General features: G+C 43.0%; 1 protein-coding gene across 4 annotated transcripts in view; it reads right to left on the bottom strand.

Annotated features, from left to right (window-relative positions):
• Positions 1-15,827, bottom strand: part of LRRK1 (leucine rich repeat kinase 1) — a 77,612-nt gene that overhangs the window by 38,735 nt on the left and 23,050 nt on the right. For all 4 annotated transcript variants that reach the window (XM_027688472.1, XM_027688471.1, XM_027688474.1 and 1 more), the window contains 8 exons: positions 14,172-14,351; positions 13,430-13,578; positions 7,285-7,511; positions 6,627-6,754; positions 6,199-6,362; positions 5,374-5,511; positions 1,591-1,703; positions 372-448 (listed from right to left, as the gene is read on the bottom strand). In XM_027688472.1, the coding sequence (XP_027544273.1) occupies positions 372-448; positions 1,591-1,703; positions 5,374-5,511; positions 6,199-6,362; positions 6,627-6,754; positions 7,285-7,511; positions 13,430-13,578; positions 14,172-14,351 (1,176 nt within the window). The remainder of the gene's footprint in view (positions 1-371; positions 449-1,590; positions 1,704-5,373; positions 5,512-6,198; positions 6,363-6,626; positions 6,755-7,284; positions 7,512-13,429; positions 13,579-14,171; positions 14,352-15,827) is intronic.

Below are 15,827 nucleotides of genomic sequence, written 5' to 3'. Positions count from 1 at the left end.
GAAAATGTGCCACTTACAAAGTCAGCAACAGAAACAATCCTAAGAGTAACGGGGTAATTATGGGTTAATTTCCCTTCAACATACCAGTTAGAACTCTGGCTACAAAGCATAACCTTCATGAAAAGAACAAAAGCTCTGTGAAAGAAACAGGTTTCACTCATTTTTTATCCTTTTATATTGAGGGTACCAACCAGCTACACTATTTCTTTAGAAACATTTTATCTAAACATATTTGGTCTCAGTTAAATGCTGTTGCACTTAAAATCCCAGATGAATTTACACTGATTTCCCTCCAGCCAAACTCCACAGATTCATGTTGCTTCCCATCTCACCTGGCACTCTCAGCACTTGCCTCCCCACATCCCCCTTACCTGCCTCTGGGCCACCACGCACCCTGTTCTTCGTGGTGAAAAAGGGAATCCGCTTCGTTTTAAATCCCTCGTCGCTCCTGTGGGACGAATTGTGAAATTTGGAGAGAAGAGCTTGGACAAGGCATTGAGCTGCATGCCCAGGATACTACATGGTGCACAGTCTGGCCCCATCAAGGCTGTTGATCCACGGCACAGCCTCTTACACGTTCCCATCTGTTTTGGAGGGACGGGATTGAAACCTGCTGTGCAATCACAGAGCCAGACTCCACCAACACTTGTCCAGGCCCAATGGTTTTCTCCTGGCAAATCAACAGAGCTCCTCAAGGCAGCACTTCCAGCTCCCAGGGCGAGAGCACTTGACCCCCAGCTTTATGGGTGTCAAGGTTAAGTGGGCTGTCAGACAGCAAATTGAAGAAGCTCCACAAGAAGTGCTGGAGAACTGACCCTGCTGCCATTCCCTGCCCTCACCAGAGGGTCTCTGACAAGATGACCCACCAACATGACTCTGGAAATGCACTGAGACATTCAAAAAATGGCAATCTGTCTTTTGCAACTGACACAGCAGCTCCTAAGGACTCCAAAAAATGTGTTGGACAGGCACCCAAACGAGGAGATATCAGCGTGACACAACTCAGTGCAGTTTTGGAGAACATTAGGAACCTTTAACTCTCTATGTTAAACATCCCTATTGGAATTTCTAAACAGAAGAACGTCACTCTTTTATTGGATGACCTTTTTAACATCAGTCTTAGAATCCTTAAGGTTGGAAATCTTCTCTCTGAATTTACAGCTGGTTACACTTCCATTTAAAAACCCAAGATTTTTCATTTTTTCCAAAACAATCCTCCCACACTAACTACAAACTGCAGTCCAGATGGTTTATGGTTAAGATCTGCTCCCCACAAACTGGTTTTTGTAGTAATGAAACACACACTGGGTTAAAGAAATTCCTACATGCTCTGAAATTAAAGTGCCATTATCAGTAATCTATCCACCTAATAAATGATATAGTGTGCTAAATGCCCAAAGAATTAGCAAAGGATAATTCATCACTGTCACAGACACACAATATACTGAGGGACACGGTATGTGGATATCAATGCCTTCTATGCAGGTGATTAATTCTCTCCTGACACCCTTTGTGTTACACGAGGGATCGGGTTTGCTATTATTTCTTCAGCTTTTGTTTTCTCAGCCAAAATTTGAAAGAAACACTTACTTCCCAAGTTGGTTTTTTGAAAGATCCAGTGATTTAAGTTGTTTGCAATTCCACTTATCCTGCGAAGGCAACGTAACTAACTGATTTCCCAGCAGCTTCAGGGACACCAAAGCCTAAAGAGAGGAACAGCCTGGAGTTAGAAGACAGAGTGCACCAAACACACAGAAAGAGCTTTTTTAGTGTGGCTATTAAATAACAGAAACACCAAGAAAGTACATCTTATTCATCAGAACATCCTGTCCGTGCTGCCCAGCATGCAAACATTTCCTTCTTGTCCCCAGCAAGCATATTCTGCACGGAGCAGCACCACTCTTAGCTCTGGGAGATTATTAGTCTACTTGCTGACAGATGCACTTGGAAACAACCCATGCAAGAGGACATTTTACTCTAAGTGAGGAAACCTTTCCAAATGGAAAAGAACAGTATGATTTACCAACACAGCATGCCACGTACGGATGAGAATATACGTATATATATGTGTGTGTGTGTGTGTGTGTGTGTGCAAACTGCTGTTCAGAGTGGGCTTACACCTGTTGTGTGTGAATAAAATCAAGATGCAAAACATGAACTGCTTCACACAAGGAAAGATTTTAATTGTTTTTTTAATTACATCTCTATTAAAGTGATAAAATTATCTTTCCAAGATCTATACAAGTTACCCACCTAGTTTTTTTCCCACTCCCACCAGAGACAGAAATTTTAAAACCAAGTGAAGCTGACTGACACTGTACAGTTAACACCATACAGACAGGATTCAGTTGGAAATACCCTGAATAAGGTTAAACATGAGGTCTCCTTTACACTTAACTGAAATATAAAAGAAAAAAATGCAGTTCCCATTCAGATTTGAGAAGTTTATGCTCTTCCATCTGTCCTTAATAATGCTGAGGCTCAAATGATCATTTTCATTTGGTTGAAAATCCAATTTTCCACTGAGAAACAGTCTTCTATGTAGAGTTTCCAACCAAGTTTACTCTGCAGTTCCCCCCATGAAAACTGAGATAAGCAGAACGTCAGCTGAATTATCTCGTGCCACAAGTACGGCACTATTAATGAATTATACCCCCTGGAAATCATGTTTTACCAGCAGAGACTTCAGCTTCAAGTATGTTAAATGTTTTATGTGCTCCACATAATAATAAAGGTTTATGCCCCTTTTCATCGAGCAGGATTAACAATGTCTCACAAAGTTTGTTGGCCTTCCTCCCCTTTTCTTAGATTGGAAAAATATGAGGTATCCACGTGACAGAGACGATGGACAACCAGCAGTCGCTGGAATGGGAATTATCATGCAAAATGCTCCCTCTAGTGATGCGAGAGGGACTTTGCTGGGATTTGGGAAAGGTGGAGCAAAATAAAGAACTGAAGACAGGCAGAGTGAGCCACTGGAGGAAAGCATTGGAAAACTGAGTCCTGACAGCCAATGCTTTTACCATCACTAGTCTTCCACTGGCTCAACCTCCCTTTGGAAGGAAGGCCCAGCTCGCCCTCGGCGCCTGCTGTGGAGCTCTCTCCAAGTACCAGCATGGGGCTGTGCAATGACAATGCCTCAGACTTCTCCCCAGAACATCCCTGAGCAGGGGGTGGGAGGAAAGGGAGGCTACACGTTCCAGAATTAGCACAAGTCCTGTGTGGCCTAGCTGGGGTGCTTCATTCTCAGTCAGCTGTATCCGTGTTACATGTCCCCCTAAACGCTGACAAAGGCCACTCTCCAGGGAGGTGAGAGCTGGTGAGATTCTATCCAATGCTTATGTGCTGCCTCCATAGGGAAAATTAGTGACTTTCAACTGGCTTTAGTTCTTCATGACTGTAATTCTGGAGATGTCTAGTCTTTGTTTAGCAATTGCCTCTTCTCTCTCATCTCTAACTTCTCCATTTTTGCTGCCTTACAGGATGAGAAAGGGGCCTCCAGAAGGGACATAATGGCAGTGGTAGACAAACTTCCTTCAAACCTGCTGCCACAGTTGCACAAAGGGTGTTAGATTATACCTGAGGGAAGGAACTGCAGCATTCAGATTATGGTGTCCCAGTCAGCTCATGATGTGGAAAAGCTGACCAGAGTCTTACTTGAATAATTCCACCCAGGGAGGGTCAGGTGTTTTCAAGAGAAGTAAACTAGTCTAGAGAACTAAGACCTAGTTTAGAGAACATATGGCTGGTTCCTTTAGAAGGCAACAGCCAGGAAAGCTGAGGAGGTTTCTGCTTCCCTTAACACCACATTTCTAGCATATACATCATATTAGTGACTGTGAGCTGGTCCCAGTCTCAAGATTCCTCCACAAACCATGCAAAGGGCAGTGCTAAACTACAAGTTCCACCAGTCTAGGTCAGAGACATGCTTTCAAGTCACAGGCCTCCTCTGCTTTCCACTTTTCCCAGGCAGAAGACAGTTCACTGCTGTTCCTACACAACAATAATACATTATATGTAGGAACATATTACTGCCCATTTCCTCCCCTTCCCACATCTCCTTCTGGAGAGGTCTGGAGTGTGAGTGCAGCCCTATTCACCAGCACAAACTCTACAACCAAGGAGTTGCCCAAGTCAGGGTTCACCTAGGCATAGACTTTCACCTTCTATTTGCTCACCACACACCAGCCCTCAGGGGACTGGAAATATCTGCTATTTATTTCTTTTATGAAGAGGTATGGATAAAAACTGACACAATTTAGGGCAGCCAAAGCTCGCTAACTTTGAAAACAGACCATCAGCAGGGATGGCACTGAGGTCCCTGACCCTCTTTGCTGGTGCCTTTGCACCCCTCAGCGGCCTCTGAGCAGCAGCACCCAAAAATTGTGCCCTCGAAGCACCATCTAGTGTTTAATACCCGTCATGGTGGCTCCCACCCACGGGGATGATTCTGAATGCATCCAGAAAAACCAAGTTTCAGAGACAATAGTCCATAGGATTCATTCTGTTTCAGGAGAAATGCCAATTGAAAACAAATGGCTCCCAGAGAGCAAAGCCAAATCTGCAGGGATCATTGAGGAGAACCGAGGGAGTTCAACCCTCAGCACTTTTGTTCCAGCAGGAGTAAAAGGCACCTTTTCAGAAGGCTCCTGAGATCCAAACTGATCCAAAATGATCCATCATTTCTGCAACCTTCCCACAGAGGTCAGCAGTGAAAAGCATGAAATTTCTGCACAAAGATTTACCTCTGTTTCTCTCTCCATGACCCCCAGTTTTACCATCTGGAAGGGAAGCTTGGAGGCAAACCTCAAGTTCTGCCTTGTTTTCATGTCAAAACCATGTGACACCACAAATTCTGATGAATTTTGATGTAAAGCTATGGATCTGTGTCTTGTCCACTGGCAAGAATTATTTAATTTCTGCAAGCTGAAAGATTACAAAGGTCCCAAGTAGAATTGTTTAGGGCATTCAAACATGCTGTTCTCAGCACAGAAAAACTAACTCTTAATTGCACAATACTGGTGTGCCAGATGGAGAAAAAACACAACTATTTGTGAGCATTTTTGAGTACATCAATATTTCAACGGTTGGAGTTCAAAGCTACAGTGCTGTTCTGGTTCTGTTCCAAACTGTGCTCCCAATTTCTGAAAACCATAGGCATCCAAAGAGTTCTCAGAACACCTGTATCAAGAGCTATCACACTGGATGAGGGACTGAATGTAGTGATTCAGGTGGTTCCAGGCTGCTCAGAGACCCTCTGCAGTCTCAAAACTGCATGCAGTCCCCCACCTTAACCAGCAGCCACTGCTGTGACCTGAAGGTCTGAGTCAGTACTAGGAGAAATACTGTGAAGTATGAAGAAATGACACTTACTTCAAGCTGAAAGAGTCCTGGTGGAACTTCTTTGAGTGAGTTCTCAGAAAAATCCACTTCTCTCAGGTGATTTTTCCAGAAAATAGTCAATGCATCAGGTAGGAATTCCAGTGAGTTTCTAGATGCCTTACAACATTTCTAGACAACATAAAACACACAGAGTAGTAATCATCTCTTTAAATAATGAGGCAGCTGAGCTGTCACATGTTAAAGGCATTAATAAATTCATTCTAGGTAGTCATTTTTAAATATTTTGATCTAGATAAATTATTGGGCATGCAGGCACACAGGATTTGCTAAAGAGATGCACTCAATTGATGGGCAAATTCTTTGGTGGGCAAAAAGTATTTCAAAAGTTATTTTGAAAATCATCCCCATTTGCTTTTCCACCATAAACAAACACTTCACCAGAGTACACTGTTCTGTTACAATAACGAGGAATGAAATCACAGTGATGGGTCGATATAGATGTCCTGCTTGGCCATGGGTTTGGGCAAAGTTAGCTTTGAATAAAGGCTGAGTGTTCTGTAAAATGATTCTAACAACAATTACGCTCATATGAACTACAGAGAAAACTAATACATGCATGTAATAAGACATGTTTCTAGAAGCTTTCCACCAATGCCATCAACACAGTGAGAACAGGGTAGAACCTCAGAGAGACTTGATCTGAGACCCATAAACCAAATCAGGCAGGGGAACTTCTACAGAAACAGAACACCCTTTAAACACTTGACAGCTTTTTAAGCACCACATTATATTTTTTGCATTGTTTCAACAGCTTTTTCAGCCTCTGACTCTGTTCAACTGAGCAGTTCAACTTACCAAGGGGCAGGCCCAGGGATCTGGAAACACTTTCAGCTGATTTCTGGAAACATTCAGTATGTTTAGGGACTTGAAGCAGTACAGAAAAACCGTCGGAAGTTCCACCAACCTGTTGTCAGAGACGTCAAACTCCTGCAGCTTCCTTAAACCAATCCAATTAGTTGCTAGAAAACATGAAACATTGTGGACTTGGTATAAGCACGACAGCACTCTGATCCAGCAAGAGTAACACTTACTTGTTAGATAAAAGCCAAAGGATTTCATGAGGGTTAAAGAACAACCAGGCCTTTTCATGTACTTCAGACAAAGGACTGAGAGACACTGAGCATCTCCACCTAACACTCATTTTAAGTCATTGTTATACCAGTTTGGGGTCCTCCTCTGCAACTCAGCCTTGAAATGAAAGCAAAATACTGGACTGTACGTACTGTTTTCCTCGTCAAATAACTTCTCCATATAGTTTTTGGAAGCGATGAGTTTTTTAAGGTTTTTAAGATGTAGGAATCCAGTAGGGAGAGTAGAGAGCCTGTTGCTGGATACATCGACCTCAAGTAACCTGTGAGTACAGAACATACTCAGTCAGGCATCAATAAAATGCTAGCAAAGAATCCTGTTGCCATAGACATCTTTTTTTTACCAGGACAGCTTTAGTTCTGAATGAAAGCAGCTGAAATGTGCCTCACGAGGCAAAGCATAAAGCCCTAATTAGAAAATTAACCCTTCCAGGGAGCGAAGTGGTCTGGATAGACAGCAGACCAGATCATTGATATCAGCCAGTAAATGTCAATCTGAGTCAGCTCAGGTCTCAGTCTTAGAGGAATGGGGCTCACTAGAACTCGAGAAAAGCAGAGGCAACATGAGACAATACAGGAATGCAAGTCCCTACAATTGTCCTGATGACAACTAACGTGGAAGTACCGAGAACACAAAAGCGCAAATCCTCAGTTAAACCTTGCAGCAGACAGAAAATAAAGCAAGAAGCTCCTGCAGTATGCTCTTCACTCACAGTTTCACACAAGCACATGGACTCATTTGAACCTGCTCTCCATAGGGGTTCAGTCTGCTGCAGGCATCCAGTGCACACACCTTGTACATATGATTTCATCAGATGACTGTACACTGGGTAACTCCGTCAGCTGATTGTCAGCCAGGCTGAGCTTCCTGAGGTTTATCAGGCCCCATGGGATCACAGATGGAAGGGAGACCAGGCAGTTGGCAGAGAGATCAAGCTCAGTTATCTGACAGGAGATATCTATCAGCCAGTCTAGATCCACCCAGGGCAGTTTGAGGTTTGACCAGTTCACACACAAAGCCTGCATATATCAAAGACAGAAGAGAAAACCACATTAGTGAAGTCCCAGTTGCTCTCAGCCTGTCTTACAGCACTGGGAATCTGGCAGAGCAGAGCACAGACCATAAACATTTTGCTCACTTTCCAATCTGCTTCTAGGAACTAAACTGACTCAGAGATGAAATCATGGCTGGATATCAGCAGCTCCTGCTGTATCTGCTCCATGATCTCACTCCAAAGACCACGAACACATGCAAGCAGGGGGCCTGGACTTCTTTCCAAGTCCATACACCAGCTCCAGCGAGCCCCTTGCCTGAGACCAGCACACCCCAGTCTCTAATGGTGAGTTTTCATGGGGCTGTTATGAACAGATCATGGAAACCATCCAGAATCCAGACTTCACTGATAGAACCCTGCTCTGTCCCTTGGACATGGTCTGCATTGGTGCCCACATCTCCAGGGGACTCTGGACACCAACAGAAGCTCCAAGAGAGCCCTGAGGAGCCCTGTGGATCAGGCAGCCTCTGACATGCTGATGGATCATTCCTTGTGCATCTGTAGAGAGGACAGGGACAGACCTGCTGAGTGTGGAAATGACTTTTCAGAAAGAGGCCTGTTGCTGTAGTCATTAATCTATGCCCAGACACTGCTCTTCCACCTTAAACTTTCCAACAACAAGTAGCCAAGCTGTTTTGGGGGAGGTTTAGGTTTTGCAAAGGAACACCTGGGAAAGGCAGAGGAAGGAAACAACTCCTGTAAAGCATTTCTAAACACTAGAAATTTGCTCAGTATCATTTAGGAAGATATTTTAGTTTCTGAGAGACATGATATTGGCCATTGCCTCCTTTCTAGACAATGTTCTCCTGCTTTTGACAGTAAGACAAGGAAGTCATTTTCTCCTCTTCTGAGAAAAACCAGAAGCTGTTCTGAAAGGCATCACTACTTATATCCAGGCTTGAGCTTGGACAGAAGAAAACATGAACATACAGTGGTCATTGATACAAGGAAACAACCCAAGGCCTCATTTTCAAGATCACCTCACTGCATTCCAATCTATGTTCCAAAATATACATTTGTAAAATGCTATTCCCAAAACATTTTCATACACTTGGTATTTTTGACATAACTCATCCCCAAAACAGCTTCAATGGAATGATCATTAATTCTCCACCAGGAGGCAGCAAGGACCCAACAGCAAATTAATTTGCTTTCCAATGCCCAGTATTTAGCTCTGAAGACTTTAAACCCCAGATTTAAAATGAAAAGGAATATATTTTGGGAAGGGAGAGAAATAAAAGAGAAACAAAGGTCTATCTCAAATGGTTATTTGAGACTCAGAACTCCAAGTAATGTAGATTAGACTGTTCAAATGTGTAGGAGAATGGAACAAAGGGTAAGTACAAACAGTTGCACTTATTGGCAGCAATTGTACTTAGTGTAGACACAGTGCTTTTCAAATCTTCCCTAGTGAGGCCTCAGGACAGCCCTGCAAATATGAATGGAAATATTATGCCCATTGTTTCACTGGGGAAACCAAGGTAGAAAGCACAAGCTGTTTGTTTAAAGTTACATTCACCATCACACCACAAGACATCCCTGTAAAACATTACAAGCCAGCAGCAACAAGAAATCAAATTAAGCAGAGTATCCACTGCTACTGCAAAATACACAATATCCAAAGGGAGTTACACTGCAAAGCTTCACACTGACACTAAACAGTAAAATGCTTGACCCTCGATTTTCCAAGTCTTAACAGCTTCCTGCTTACAAACTCTTGTTTTAAATTCTGTATGTAGTTTTTTGTAAGTTCCTCTCACCTGCAACACATACCACAAATCCCCAGACCTAGGAAAAAAGTATTTGTCCTCAAGTACACAACCAAGGCAGTAATAACAAGATCTACAGCCTGTTTTTATGGGGTGCAAGCAGGACCATGTCTCTCTGGTGCTTCTCTTTGCAGACTGATACCCACCTCTATTTTGCATCTAGATTGCTGTGTATCCTTTCCCTCAAAAACGCAGAGCCATGGCCTCAGGGTATTTAACGTGATAAAAAGATACCAGAAGAATTCAGACAGTGCCTCCCCAAACCACAGACGAGATTGTGAAATCCAGCACCTGCTATGAACGCTGCAGGATTGGTGTCCTGCCTCCAAGGCAGCTTTTTGAATCTCAGCAATCAGTGCCCTCCTTCCCACTCAATCCTCCTTCCCATCCACAGCCAAGGACTGACAGTCTCTTCCACCTGAGTGCTGCAAACTGAGGGATCGGCCCTTTCATCTGACTTAGGGACAGTGGACCAAATACATCCTGGTACCAGTGACCTGATGTAAGGGCAGTTACCTCAGTGGTTTACTTGGAACAGGACTCTGCAGTGAAAATGTAATTAAGTGAAAGAAAGCCTGACAGCAATGCCACAGAGGGGATTTCCTCCCCACCTCATACTTAATCATCCCCACTATCTTCCTAGGAAATCCTGTTTCTTTGATGCCAAAGGTCTGTGATGCCAAACATGCAGCACACGGTGATGAACCCAATCCTTCTCCATTTGGAATCAGCTGGGGAGCTCTGAGCTCAAATGAGAGACAGAGGATGTCAGCTCTGGGCACAGCCTGACTCCAGGCACCTCACTGCTCCTCAGAAGGGTAAGGAAAATCTCTGCAGACTCCCCTCTCTTGCCAAGGGAAGGATTTCTCAATATAAGCCCTGAAGACTAAACTGAAATCCTCAACAACACCATCAGGGGATGCACTGAAGAAGGCAAGAGACTGGAAATTGTGCAGAAGCAGGAAACCCCGCTGCTCTTGGGCAAAGGATCAACTATAAATATGAAAAATATTTACTTAAATCTGAGACTGTCTGGTAAGGTGATTAAAAAAGGCTGTTGTGCATTTCTCCTAAATGACGTGACGTGTCCCAACAGAACCTCGCTCCTGCCATACGTGGGATATTCTGAGGATGGTGATCTGCTTCCTCCATCAATAGCACTGCTGTGAATCTTGAGTGGGATTGCTGCAGATCTGTATACTGATGGTGATGTAACCAGGATGTACCAGGCAGGGGATAAAAAAAAATGAGAGCAGGATCCCACACATACATACACATTTGTATGCTTGTATACAAAATTATTGGTAAAATATTTCCTAGGGAAAATGCAGCAGCCCAAGCTCTGTAATGGAAAAATTAAATATATCTCCCACTGCACACACTGGAAACTTACATTTATCTCCATGCTGACTACACCTATCAAAGTCTGGAATCTGTGCCAGGCCACTTCACTGCAGAGGGTCTTTTTGGCATTTGTTACCTGTTCCTGTAAAAATGGACCACTTCCTCTCTTTAGCAAGACTGTGGCTTGCTGTGGGGATAAATTTATGCCAGGGGGGGAAAAAAAGGAGAAACAGATATTAGAAAAATGAGATGTAACTCCTCTTGTCTCAGCAAGGGCAGCACTGCTGTCTGGAAGGTGTGGCAGCCAAAACGAGCTCTCCAAGTACATTTTATGCATAGCTGGAACTTTCACTACTGTGAAATCCATTGGAGGTCAACTGTGCAGTGTTTCCACTCAGAGATAGCACAGATGGGAGAAACCCTTTTGAAGTTCTGGGCTCGCTCTGAAGTGATCAGTGCTCGGTCTGCCCTGTCCAAGAGGAGAGGCTTTCTGACATCCAGCTTGCTGCAACACCACAACCCAGTCCTGCTTCCTCCCAGAGCAAAATCCATCACAGCACTGACACAAGAAGACTTGAATTCATGAACCTTCTGAGACAAGGAGAAAGCACTGGGGTTGTTTGTTTGCAGCTGCTGTGAAGTTGTGTTTTAAAAGATTATCAGAGTGTGTGACTATCCCTTCCCAGAGATCTGAGCTCTGCAGACAAACTAGGACAGATCTTCCCGAATTTGTCCCCATCTGCCAAAGTGAATTCAAAGAGAAAGCATTAAGTAAGCAAACATATTAAAAATAAACAGCTACTAGAAAAAACAAGGTCAAGTTTCTGGGTTTTCTTCTTTGCTTTTTTCTTTCTTTTTAAACCTGGCCCTTCTGGCAATTAGCTGATGTTTTAAGACTGCTCTCTTCTTCTTCGCTCAGGGTGTGACAACAGCAAAGCTGAGTCATTTTTACAGCAGTTAAGTTAAATATTGCCAGCAAATTCACATGGAAAACAGACCTCTTCCCTGTGATTCAAACATTTATTCCAAGTTTATTCAAGCTGAATTATCCAGTTGGATTTTTTCCTCTTCTAAAAGGCATGTAGTTTTATCAACTCTTATCCCACATCTAGGATTCAGCTTCCTTTTGTTTACTTGTCAACAAAATTAAGAATAGCACAGGGAGGGTTCTAAATCTGCTGATTGAACCTAACCAAGCCAAGCTCGCTTATGTGGTCTGTAGTCACTAACACTCAGAACACCATCAGCAACCCAGTGAGAGGGTTTTGGCAGGAAAACAGAGAATGGAAAACTTTGTAAAACTCTGAAAACCTCTCTGCTTATTTTTACTTAACACCAAAACAGAATCAACAGCCTGCAATGTTACAAACTGAGCAAACAGATACTCAACTGGATTGATTAGGGACATTTTTCCACTGCAAAAAATTTTATGACCTGATGAAAACCATAACTATTGAAAGCTCAGGGCTCTGATGCTCCTATTCAGCATTGGATAAACTACATAGTGACGGGGCGAAAATGAAAAATGCCTGATAATAAATTGCTGGGTAACAGTATAAATAATATGAAATACTATGTGCTTCCCTATAAAGCAGTAACAGTGTGAGACATTCCTCAGTTCTGAATAAAGGACATTTGGATAATAGAGATTAAGAGTACAAAGAATATAGCCTTGCCATCAAAGACATTTAATAATAATGAAAGGTACTAATACCCTGCATGAAAACAATGCCGCTCAACTATAGATCTCAAAGCATCCATCTCAAAGTACTAAGCCTTCCAACAGTTGTGGGATTTGAGGAGTTTAAATCTCCCCATTTTGCAGTGGGAGAAAGAGAGACACAAATGAATTACCAAAATGGTCAAAAGGTTGTAAGTGGCTAAATATTAGTCTTCAATATTAGTTTTCAATTGCTTTTTGTCAGCCTCTGTGTCCCATCAAAAAACATTTCTGTGGGACAAGTCATCATGGCTAGGCTTCGCGAACGAAGATTTGGGAAGGGCTCTACCCACTTTTCTTGCAAGCGCGTTGGTGGCTAAAAAGGCCAATATGAGAAAGGCAAGTCCGGTTGCAAAAGACAGAGCAGAAAGTACAGCTCAAGTAATATGATCTGATCACACACCAAGCTGCTCCAGAAAGCCACATCTGTCCTGAGCAAGTGACAGCAAAGCCTACCAGGCATCTCTTACTGATGAGGATCTCAAGTAGGAAAGATGCTGATGTGAGTTTGCTCTGCTCATGCTCCACGTTGCCAAAAACCTCATGAGCCCATTTGTATGTGCTGTCCCTGAGCTAAAAACAGGAGGGTTTACTCTGTGCCACACTGACACTGTGGGACAGCACAGAGCTTGTGGCATCAACCAGAAGGAACAACAAAAACCCAGATGAAGTGATTACACCGCAGTCACAGAGAAAACCTGCGCTAAAAGAAGCCCAGCTTCTGCTTTGGAAGACTTTGAGATTAAAGTGGATGTTTCCTTTCCCCAGCACACGCCTGGTCAACAGAATCGTGTTTGAGTTGCCACGTGGAAGCTGTCACACACTCTGTCTTGCACAAGGCCGTTTAAAGGCCTAATGTTTTACATCTTGTAATTCAGCTCTGCCATCAAAGTCACTTTGACAGCTTGTTCTTTAAATGGATAGCAAACCACAAGGCTCTTAGTTGAGAAGAAGAATCACCAGTCACACAGTACACAAAGACAATTATCAACTATTAACATGATGCCCCTTTAAAATAACATCTCTTCAGACAGATAAATGGTTACTTACTGTTTTTGCTGGAGCACTACCTGGTAGTGGGCTCGTCTCAATGAAATACTTCCTCAGAAGGTGTTTGCTGGATTCAGGACTGTCCATCAGGATGTAGGAACAAAAGAAAGCTCCATTCCGTAATAAAAACACAGCTACATCTTCATTCCCTTCAGAGAAAAGCAGATTGTTTGTTCTCTTTGTCCCATGTAAATGAACCAACAAGGAGCTGAACAGAAATCCTGAGAAATAACCAATTCTGAAAAAAAAACCATGGGGGTGTACAAAAAGGAAACTGAACTGTGTAAAGACTGTTCCCTCCAGTGACAGGACTCAGTTTGGTCAAACTGAGACAGCACAGACACTGTTCAAAAGTGCTGGCCCAGGCTCCTTTTTCTCTTTTTTCCCTGTCTTATTAAACTATACACACAGCTGTGCTTTGAAGTGTAAATTATTCAGCCTAATTCAAGCATGTGTGCCAGAATGTCCATAACAATAATGCTTTTACTTGCAAGGGTTCTAGTTTTTAAGGGTCCTTTCCCTGGGAGTTTATAAAGGAAAGTTCAGCCTCTCAGCATTTACAGTAATCTAACTTCAGAAGGCGCTGACTTACATTGGCTGAGTCAGAAGGTTCAGAGCCAATTTTATTTTAATTTATCCCACTGGAAAGCCAGGCAAGCCAGTCCCCGCTGTGAACAACTCAGGCCATTCTTTAAAGGCATTGCAGAAAAGGGGCAAGATTGGGGAGCATGCAAATACACACCTGCCTTTATAGCAGCATAGAGGGGCAGGCGGATGAGGACGGGGAACTCGTTCTTCCGTACAGCACAGCTCTCCGGGTCGGCACTGTACGCACGGATCAGGAGCTTCACGATGTCCAGGTGGCCCTGCTGGCAGGCTATGGCCAGCATCCAGTTCAGGAGCTGCTGGCAAGTGTTAGGGCCTACCAAAAAGACATGGCATGAGACTTAGTTAATGCCACAGGGCTGTGACGTGCAAGAAACAGCCACAAGCAATGGCTGGGCACAGGGTTTGGGTACAGGGTGAAGCCCCTGAGGACAAAGGAACAGAGTGCACTGCAAAAGTGTGATAGAGAAGAGCCCTAAGCACAAAGTTTTCAGCTTTGCTTGACTGTTCTTCATTGTCTACCCAGCTAATGGGCAAATTTTTTTAATGTCCCCAGTCTAACCTAGCAACAGTAGAAGGTTCTGAGGATGCCAGCTAGAATACAGGCAGATAAATCAAACATCTGATCCCCAACAGAGGCGGCAAGGGAAGCCCAGGACTATCTTTGCATCCAGATCCAACAGACATTAGATCCAAACATCTAAGGTAGGCCACTTCTTCCAAGTTCATGAGAGGGGATACAAAGGATGGGGAAAACCAGATGACTTTTCACGCTATTGGGTGAATAAAATAAACAAATGCTTCACTCAACAAAAAATAACTGGTTTAGTTTGTTTTTGCTGCAGCCTAAAGTCTGCCACAAAAAATTTCATTTCCCCTTAAAACATTTCATTTTTGGTTTACTCTTTACTAACAATTCCTAGTAAAGTCAGACAAATGTCATGTAAGGCTAAAACTAAAAGACCACATTTTGACCTCTGCATGAATTTGCTGATGTTTTCTTCATTTCCAAACTGCTTTTTTTCTGAACTAATGTTTTACCCGTCGAACACAGCTGTCCTCTAGATGTGCCTAATTCTGTGCATGTAACTAAATGCCCGTGACAAGATTATTTCTGCCAACAGTAAGGAGTCCTCAAATCTCCTCCATTTCACCGCACCACCTCTGTTTACTTTACAAACTCACGTCCCCTTCAAAACACTTACAGGAACATCCAGAAGCCCAAGTTTACATGTCAACTTTTTTTTTGCAGTTTATCCATGAGGAAATTACAAGGCTCTTTGCATTCTTAACAACTGGACTAAATCCCTCACTCTCATGCTACAAAAAACGGGCTCCACTTAATCTGTAAGCCACAAGAAGTTCTCACTGTTCCAGAGAGACTCATTGCAGTGCATCAGCCAAATTGCAAATTCATGCAATTTATTCCTAAGCTCTGTGATTGGTTTCTGTGTCATTTCCCAAGAAAACAATTGGAAAGTCCTGCATAATAATGCCTGAAAGCAAGTGTTGGAGGGAATTTGGTCAGTTCTAAACAGAGCTAAGTTTCCAGAAACCACTCAAGTCACTTTTCATTACTCAGTGTATTATATTAATATAATTTAATTTTTGCTACTAGGTTAATCAGCTTCTTTTCTGGCTGAGGGAAATATTACATTTAATTGTATCCCCCAAACTGGAACATTTATTTTGCTTACCAGTGCTCTAACAGAACACCAAATAAGCAGGTTTTCCAACAGGTTATTCCTGTTCTCAGTGAGGCCACTGGCAAGTATTTAGTGAGGAGGTAGAC

The sequence above is a fragment of the Neopelma chrysocephalum genome, unplaced genomic scaffold (assembly GCF_003984885.1).
Source record: "Neopelma chrysocephalum unplaced genomic scaffold, ASM398488v2 Primary Assembly neopelma1_75, whole genome shotgun sequence".
Classification (NCBI taxonomy): domain Eukaryota; kingdom Metazoa; phylum Chordata; class Aves; order Passeriformes; family Pipridae; genus Neopelma; species Neopelma chrysocephalum.
Note: the sequence above shows the minus strand (reverse complement) of the source record. Positions and strands in the feature narration are given on the sequence as shown.